At 38.7% G+C, this 8,870-nt stretch overlaps 1 protein-coding gene across 6 annotated transcripts in view; it reads right to left on the bottom strand.

Annotated features, from left to right (window-relative positions):
* LOC123517803 (dual specificity protein phosphatase CDC14A-like) overlaps positions 1–8,870 on the bottom strand; it is a 45,199-nt gene that overhangs the window by 17,164 nt on the left and 19,165 nt on the right. For 4 of the 6 annotated variants that reach the window (XM_045278283.1, XM_045278285.1, XM_045278286.1 and 1 more), the window contains exons 3-9: positions 8,161–8,253; positions 3,772–3,981; positions 3,262–3,580; positions 1,554–1,692; positions 1,212–1,386; positions 633–761; positions 47–195 (exon numbers count right to left, since the gene is read on the bottom strand). In XM_045278283.1, coding sequence (XP_045134218.1) covers positions 47–195; positions 633–761; positions 1,212–1,386; positions 1,554–1,692; positions 3,262–3,580; positions 3,772–3,981; positions 8,161–8,253 — 1,214 coding nt within the window. The remainder of the gene's footprint in view (positions 1–46; positions 196–632; positions 762–1,211; positions 1,387–1,553; positions 1,693–3,261; positions 3,581–3,771; positions 3,982–8,160; positions 8,254–8,870) is intronic. The other 2 variants (XM_045278284.1, XM_045278287.1) reach the window with 1 other exon arrangement.

The following is an 8,870-nucleotide window of genomic DNA, read 5'->3' as shown; positions in this document are numbered from 1 at the left end:
ATATTTACATCATTCACTCATCTGGAAGCTTTGTTAAGGAACTTACTGAACACGTCCAGTAGTGGCAGATCTGGAGTGAGCTCGAGAGGCCTTCAGTTGGTTAAGTCGATCCCCCTGAGTGAGACCGTTGATGATGCACGTCTCCGAGTCTTTAGTGCCAGTGTTGCTATTGGCAACATCCTGAAAATGAAACACCTGTAATCTTTAATTTCACAAACTCCATGAAAATAAGTTAACCATTTCAGCATAAATATCAGTCACAAATATGTGTTTCTCTTGTTGGTGCAACTAGTGAACAATTTATCAAATAATAATCAATCACAACTTCCAACAAGGCATGCATATAAGAAAACTTTTATTATTATGAATGACAAACAAAGTGAGTAATTTACTTTGCACTTAGACACGTTTTACTTCCTCAACACCTATATTATCATGTCTGACACATGGAGAAAAGCCCTTTAAACTTTATGTAATATTCACCAAATGACATGAATGCATGTTTGTGGATATGTTTTTATACTAGACATTAAAATTAAGGAGACATCTAAATTATGTTAAGCATCTTTCCATTCTGCCACATGCCAATAAATTACCAAATTCCATTGTGACTAAAAGGAAAAATTCCTCACCTCAATATATTTTTCATGATTGTCTGTTTGGGAGATGTGATCATCTAGCTTCAGAGTGTCTACACCACTAAGTACAACCTGAACATTCTCCTCACGTTCAATCTCTTCGTCAGATGACGTGGATACCACCTGGAAGATAAGCCGTTGTTCATCTGTTTTAATTTCACATCAGTACACAAGTTCACTTATAACATCAAAATAAATTAAGCTGCAATATTATCAAGCTTTACAGACACATCTATCACTTTTATATTTTTTTTATGTAACAAGTGTGTGCTTTTAAGTTTTCTATGAAACAGATGTTCTGTGCAACTCACAGGAAATTATTTTGACAAAGGTGATACATGCTAGTAGTCTTATTTTGAATTCTTATCTGGAGGCTAGAAAAATATAAATTCATATGTGTCATATTTAGCGTGATACAGTTCTACTTATGACAGTAAATTCAGGGGTGATCTTTCAAATCTTTAACAGGAAAACATTTCTCAAAACTACTTTTTCTCTTCAGTATACAAAAAAAGAAAAAAAAAAGAAAAAGAATGATAATAATAATGAGGATAATACACATACAAAGCCTACCTGCTTCTTCTGATTCTGGTTGTTACAACTGTTCTTGTTTCTGTTGTTACGGAGATTGGCCACATGCTCACGATAAGCTATGCTGTATATTCCATATGGACATTTCTTATTCAGGTTTTGGTTCTTGTTACGTCCCCGGAAAATATCCCCCTCTAACCAAAGGGATGACTGTTTCCTGCATTCAATGAAATTATACAATTAAAATAGTTTGTTGACATTTCTTAATTGTCATAAAATATCTTATACAAAAATATCTATTGCACTATGACTGTAACTCTTATCTATAAGCTCAGAACCACTATGGAACAACATGGAAATCCAACACTACTGTCTGAAACTCACGAGGTGAGCCACTGTTGTTGGCCTCCTATGATAGAGCCTGGCCGACAGATGCGCAGCCAAGCGATGACCTCCGCCGCAGTAAAGCGAAAGTGTTTCATCATATAGCAGCCAATGAGGGATCCAGTGCGCCCTAGTCCAGCTGTCATGTTTAGGGGGAAAGATTTTTTTTTTTTCCATTTATTATTTTCTACACCAATGTTCCCACTTGAAACATTTTCTCAAGTGCCAGCCACTATGATTAACAAACAGTCAGCTGCATGAGAGAGAGAGAGAGAGAGAGAGAGAGAGAGAGAGAGAGAGAGAGAGAGAGAGAGAGAGAGAGAGAGAGAGAGAGAGAGAGAGAGAGAGAGAGAGAGAGAGAGAGAGAGAGAGAGAGAAAGTATATCCTATCACCTATAAGCTGCATGTAATATCTACAACAAAATATTAGTAACAATTTGTCCGCTGTTAGTTTACCTTAGAAAAAGAAAAATGCATACTTAAGTGTATAGAAGTGCTTAAGATAATTATTTTGGTGCAAAAGAAGTACAGCCAGATTCTTAAAGACTACCTTCCACCTTAATCACTTGAAGGATACTGTCTGAGTGAAATTGGTATTCTTAAGAGCGAACGCTGCCTTCTGCAGCTCAGGAAGGCCACGTTCAGGCAGGATTTACCTTCCCAGTGAAGGTGAACCAAGATTCATGTCTTTATCATTACCTTCACATAAATTTTGTCTAAATACCAAAAACATTAAAATATATAGGTTATCATTCAAAGAGCCTACTTTGCAAAAATTGTCATCAGAACTAAACCCAGGAAGTAGGAACCACAACTGTCAAAAAACATTGCCGCAGCTGCCAGCTTCAATCACCACATCTCCATCTCCCAAGTTTTCTAACAAAATTCTACTTACCTTACGACCAGTTGTATGTTTTGTATGTCTATTGCTTGATAAGTACCCATTTATGTGGATAGCTGGTGGACTGCCCTCTTCCCATAGCCTGCACAACTGAAGGTGGTGATTCTCTCCTCTGTTAAGGTCACTACACGGCCATCTGTGATTTTATTAAGAACTTTTCCTGGCTCACGAAGTGTTAATAAATCACACTCTGCAACAGTAATAGGGCTGGTTCTCTTCGTAAAATTTATCATGCTGCCCGTGGTGGAACGGTGAGGCAGCGTGGTCTGGACTGGTCAAGTCAGATCAGGGCAGGACTGTGTGGTTGGCAGCTGAGGTGATGGTGCACAAACACTGCTACCAACCACCACCAAAGTATACTCGCTGTTTATTTTGTTAAACGCATTAAAAATAAATGTATGAATATGTGATAATATTCCTGGTATATATCATGCCACAAATCACGTTGAATCAATAATTTTATAATTTCTCGGACAAGAGAGATGCCCAAGTTTTACCAACACAACACCTCCATTACCTTCAAGACCAAATGAAGCGAGGAAGGGAGGACAACATTTAAGAATAGTCCTACCGCGAAGGCTGCATCGCTGTGTAACCTTCATGGAAGGTGGTAGGTACTATTTAAAAATCCGGCCGATATTCTTTTGCACCAAAATTTGTATTCATATACTTATTATTTAATACAATTTTCCTAATGTAAAAATAAATTAGCAAGTGAATTAGTAGTAAGAGTAATCAGCTTTTCTAAATACTATAAATTCTGTCTGCAATCACTAATCTTATATCAGCAACCCATAATAGGCATACCTTTACAATGTACAGCAATGGCTCCCTCTGTATTCTCACACACTCTCAAGAACTCTCTCATAATGTCATCCGAGGGGCATGAGCCATCTATGAAGTACATATCATAATGCTCAAATCCAGCATTCTTGAAACGTGCAGCATCGTAGATCTTCTTGTTGAGTCGCACAATGGTCATCACATTGTGCTTGCGGAAGTAACTGAAGTATGTCTCCGGTGAGTGGAGTGTGTAACCATTCTTCACTCGACTCTCTGAGTGGGGTCCACAGAAAGCCAAGAACTTGCCTGGCATAATCCAGTTGAAGTCACCATTCTGCACTCTCTGTTTGGAGACAGCATTTGGTGAGACATAAAATAAGTTAGGTTTTAAAGATACATCACAACTTAACAGTTTTGAGGCAATGTACAAGGAACTTACAACTCCAAGTATTGCAATTCTATTTAAAAACATAAGAAAACACAAAAAATAAGAGCAGCCATCAAGTCAACAAATGGCAGTCCCTGTATATCTACCTCATAATATTCATATTCGTCCACATCGAAATCTTCAAAGTTGAAGAAGCCAAGCTTGTAAGCTTTGTCAATGGCCTGAAGACAGTCCAGTAACGTAAGATGGTATGTGGACATACCATAGGCTGCATCTCGGAAAGGACAGAATGGTGGGCTGTTCCCACCAATCAGGGGCTTGTATGCTTCTTCTGGAGTCTTTTTCAAGTAAATTATCTGAGGAAAACAAAAAGCAAGTGGATTAGTTTGATGTGCATTGATGAGATGGTCTTTAGGATAACAGTTACATATACTTGTAGTTCAAATAAATACCAAGTGTGAGAGAATATGGGCATTGTGGTACAGTATCATAGGAAAGTGGAGGGAAAAAGAAATCTCTCATTTCCAATACATAAGGAAATGATAGTAAAAAATAATGTAAGAATTCTAAAACTATCGGTCTCTTGGGTATAGATGGATAGATCTACAAAAAAAACTTGTGAATTAAAAGGTATATATCACAAATATTAGGATTAATAAGGCAAAGGAAAGAGAAACAGTGAAATCATTGAACTGTAAAATCAATGGGGATGCAAAGAAATAAACCCAGTGGGAATACAAAAGGAGAGAAATTCAACAGGAACACACACACACACACACACACAAAAAAAATAAAATAAAATAAATAAATAAATAAATAAATAAATAAATAAAAAGCAGGGGAAAAAAAGTGCAAATATAGAGAAGAATCAATAAAATAAAATAAAAAGGAAAATGCTACCAAAGTACTGAATATAACAAATTGAATTAAATTGCAGAAAACAAGAAAAAAAGATGGATGTGATGTCTAGCATAAAAATAGCAAAAACTGGCAATACAATGTAATTATGAAGGGGTGGAATGGAGAAGACTGATGAAGCTGAAAGATGACGTAATGCACAGGATGGAGTGGGAAAGGGTGTGGTATGATTAGTGAGACAGAACATGGGTGTGGTGGAAACTAGTGAAGTAAGAGTGAATGAAATAAAGGTTAACTGTAATTTCTATTGGTGAATTTCTGAGTATGTATGATGGCAGTGGTGGAGATATTGAATAGAGGAAGTTGCCTATATATGGTAACAAGGGTAGGTCCGTAATTATAGTTCCAGTGTGTTAAGTTCATTTAATTTCAAAATGAAAAATGTTTACCATCTATGCTGTATTCCAAAGAACTCTAAAATACTTTATACCTGTGTACAAGGGTTCTACTTTAAGTAAAAAACATATTCTAATATTCAGTAAAAAAATTGAAAACTTTTTTCAATTTTTTTAACACAGGTACCTGTACAGAAAATAAAAAAAAAATGTCCTCTAAATTTATAGAAAAATTTACTAAGTATCTGAAGAAGAAGCAAATTGATATAAAAAATATGCATCACTTGTAAAAGTTTTTTCTTTTTATTTCATTCTAAAGTAAAAGAAAATTTATTGCCTATGTTGCATTTCTAGGAACTCTGAAATACTTTACAACTGTAAATAAAGGTTCTTCTTTAAGTAAAGAACATATTCTAATAATCAGACAGAAATATCTGAAATGAAATCTTTATCCATTTTTTAACACGGGCCCAGGCCTGTAAGGAAAACAAAATGGCAATAAAAGATTTTCCTTTGAATTTAGACAATTCAATAAGCATTTGTAGAAAAAAGAATATTGATACAAAGGCATATACATACATATCAGTTGAAAAAAGTTAATTTCTAAGTATCTCAATTTTATTTTGAAGTGAAAAATATTTATTATCTGTGTTGCATTCCTAGAAACTCTAAAATACTTTATAACTTTATACAGGGGTTCTTCTATAAAAAAAAAGAACATATTCTAATAATTAGACAAAGATATTCAAAAGAAGATTTTGTCCTGACATTTTGATGTAGATCTGGACTTGTACTTTTTTTTTTTTTTCATGATAGATGTCTAAGTTCAAACACAATTCAATTACTATTTGAAGAAAAGAATATTGATAAAAAAAACTGTATATCATGATAGATGTCTAAGTTTTTTCTATTTTTTTAAAACTAAGAATCTTTTGCAATAAAAGATTTCCCACAAAGTTTACAGGCAATTCAATAAGCTTTTGTAGAAAAAATATTAATATAAAAGCATGTCTCAGTTGAAAAAGTGAGGCTTTTTTTAAGTATCTTCATTTGATTTCAAAGTGATTTTTTTATTATATGTTGCATTTCTAGGAACTTTAAAATACTTTATAACAGTATATAAGGGTACTTCTTTCAGAGAGAGAGAGAGAGAGAGAGAGAGAGAGAGAGAGAGAGAGAGAGAGTGAAAGCGTGGGATTGTGTTGGGACCTGTGGCTCTGGGTGTAGTGGTGGTGGTGGTAGTGGTGGTAAAGGATAAGAGAGCAACACTGGAACAAGGGAAGGGGATGGGGGGATTGGCAGGGTCGTGGCAGTCACCAGTCAGCGAGTGAATGCATGGAGGGCACGTGAGTCAGGCGGTACACGTGGCCTAACAGAGAGAGAGAGAGAGAGAGAGAGAGAGAGGGGGGAGGGTTAAGTCATCTCGCATAATAGTAATAACACACACACACACACACACACACACACACACACACACACACACACACACACACACACACACACACACACACTATAACCACAACTACTTACTAATATAAACACAAACAAATTGAATTATCTATCCCGGACACCATCTCTCTCTCTCTCTCTCTCTCTCTCTCTCTCTCTCTCTCTCTCCTCCTCCTCCTCCTCATTCACTCACACCCTCGATGTCAGACAAAACCCTCCTCCTACCTTCCATCTCTCCTGTACCCGGTGACCGCATTCTCCGCTATTTTGAACATGGCCTAGTCTAATGAGATACTGGTGTTTTCAAGGGATGTTTTCAAAGGTGTTTTCACGCTTTTTTATATTTTTTACAGAGATGATTTAATACTTCATTATGTGTCACCAGCGAGAACAATACACATGAAAAATGAAAACCTGACTAATCATCTCCGTGGCCTTTGTAAATAGTCCTTCGTGAGAAAGTGTTTAAGTGTTTCAACATCGTGGGGTGTTGGCTGAGTTTTCGTTCTCAACTCTCTTGTTTTGGTAGTCGTGCAGGGTTTTAAAGGTTCTCGTCTATTTTACTTTTCTTTTTATCTTTCCCTTGCTTCCTTTTCCTCTCCACCAAGTTTCTTTCCTCTCTCTAATTTCATCTTTCCCTTGGTTCCTTTTTTTTTTCGTTTCCTGTACGTGATGTCTCTTTTTTCCCTCTAATTTTCATATTCCCTTACTTCCTTTTCGTGTCTCCATCTCTTGTTTCCCTCAATAATTATATTTTCCTCGTGGTTTTGCTATACACACACACACACACACACACACACACACGGCAGTAAAACATGCATGTCACCCGTAGAGAAAGTTTCCAACACTGCGCAATTCAGGTGCGACTTTTTGCAAACAATACCAACAACTTTTTTATTGTAATATTGAGCAGCGGAAATTACAGTGGCGTGTATACGTGATGCCGCGAGACCTTGAACTAGCGGAGAGAATGAGTGGGAGAGAGAGAGAGGGGCCGGCGGCAGGGGTTCCAGAGTTGACGGAACTAGGGAACGCCCCCCCACACGCTCTCTCTCTCTCTCTCTCTCTCTCTCTCTCTCTCTCTCTCTCGAACCATTCATCCTCAGTATCCGTTATCCTCCCCCCTCACAAGGAAGAATAAAGTGCAGTCCACGAAGTTTGTCTCTTGCTTTCTCCTCACGGACTTCCTCCTCTTATAGCTCACCCTCCTCTTATATAGTTCACCAAGTTCCTCGAGGCTTTGGCCTCTCATCAGGGTGATTAACAAAGGCTATCGATATATTAAGTCGGGTTCCCTTGGGTGTTTTCTCCTTCTCTACCCTGGATAGCGAATAAATCTTGCTGAATTATCAATAGCATGATAAAAACACCGTTGGAAAAACACAACATCTAGCTAGTGAGGTAAAAGCTGAGGTGAAGTATTTGAGGGTTTTCACTTTTCCATCTTCCTTACGTGTGTGACCAAAGCAAACAACGGGACTCCTTTCCATTCATTGCCTCTTCCTCCCGCTGCTTCCCCATGCTAATGCCTCTTCTCATCCCACGCTCCCAGTCACTCAGCCATACACTCACCGTCACGCCCGAGTTACCGTCACTGTTACCACTCTGCAGCGTCACGTCACACATTGCCTGCCCTGATGTGTCACCCCTTTGACCTACCTGGATTATTATCAGCGTGACCTCATATTAACAAGGTGACTCAGTGGACACTCCCATTAGCTTACTCAACCACTATATCCCCCCCCCGCCTTCTCTCTCTCTCTCTCTCTCTCTCTCTCTCTCTCTCTCTCTCTCTCTCTCTCTCTCTCTCTCACTTCAATCCCTCCCACTCACAGAATATGACGCAATGAGGAAAGCTGCGTTGGCTCTCTTCTGTGGGTCGAGTGTGGTATAGTGCACGATCTTCTTCTTGGCCAAAGACAGTGACTGGAAAAGAAAAGAGAGGAAAAATCAATATAATGTAACAATATTCAGACTACACCACCACCATTACCACTACCTCCTTAAAACAACAAGAACAGCAAAAGCAACACCGCAGCAAGTGGAGTTTCCCTCTGTGGGCGGTGTTGGGTTAGGTAGAGGAATGAAGGCCGTAACATTCATCTTAAGGCAACCTGTGACCCTCGACATTCTCCCGTAAGAGTAGGTACGTAGGTGGTATGTATGCAAGAATAATGCGAGTAAATAAATAACCCATGCATAAATAATGCATCAGACATCAATCTTTCAACACAAGTGTCTCGTGCACGTGATGCAACACGGGGCATGGAGCTACGTAGCGCGTGAGGAGTGACAGACACGAGCTCCAGACAGCCGGCAATGGCGTGACGCAATATTTGGGGGCGGGAGAGAGAGTGGGAGTGTGTGAGTATGTGTGTGTGTGTGTGCGGAGAGGTGAAGGGCAGCCACCAAGCCCCGCTATACCCTCTGCAGGCACTCCCGACACCACCTCCAGGCTCCCTACACTATCGCTCTCCCTCTTTCTCTCTGGAACACTTCTGCGCCGCACCTCCACTCTTTTCAAAATGCTCCAGCTGAAGTTA

Source organism: Portunus trituberculatus, chromosome 42 (genome assembly GCF_017591435.1).
Source record: "Portunus trituberculatus isolate SZX2019 chromosome 42, ASM1759143v1, whole genome shotgun sequence".
In the NCBI taxonomy this organism is placed as follows: domain Eukaryota; kingdom Metazoa; phylum Arthropoda; class Malacostraca; order Decapoda; family Portunidae; genus Portunus; species Portunus trituberculatus.
Note: the sequence above shows the minus strand (reverse complement) of the source record. Positions and strands in the feature narration are given on the sequence as shown.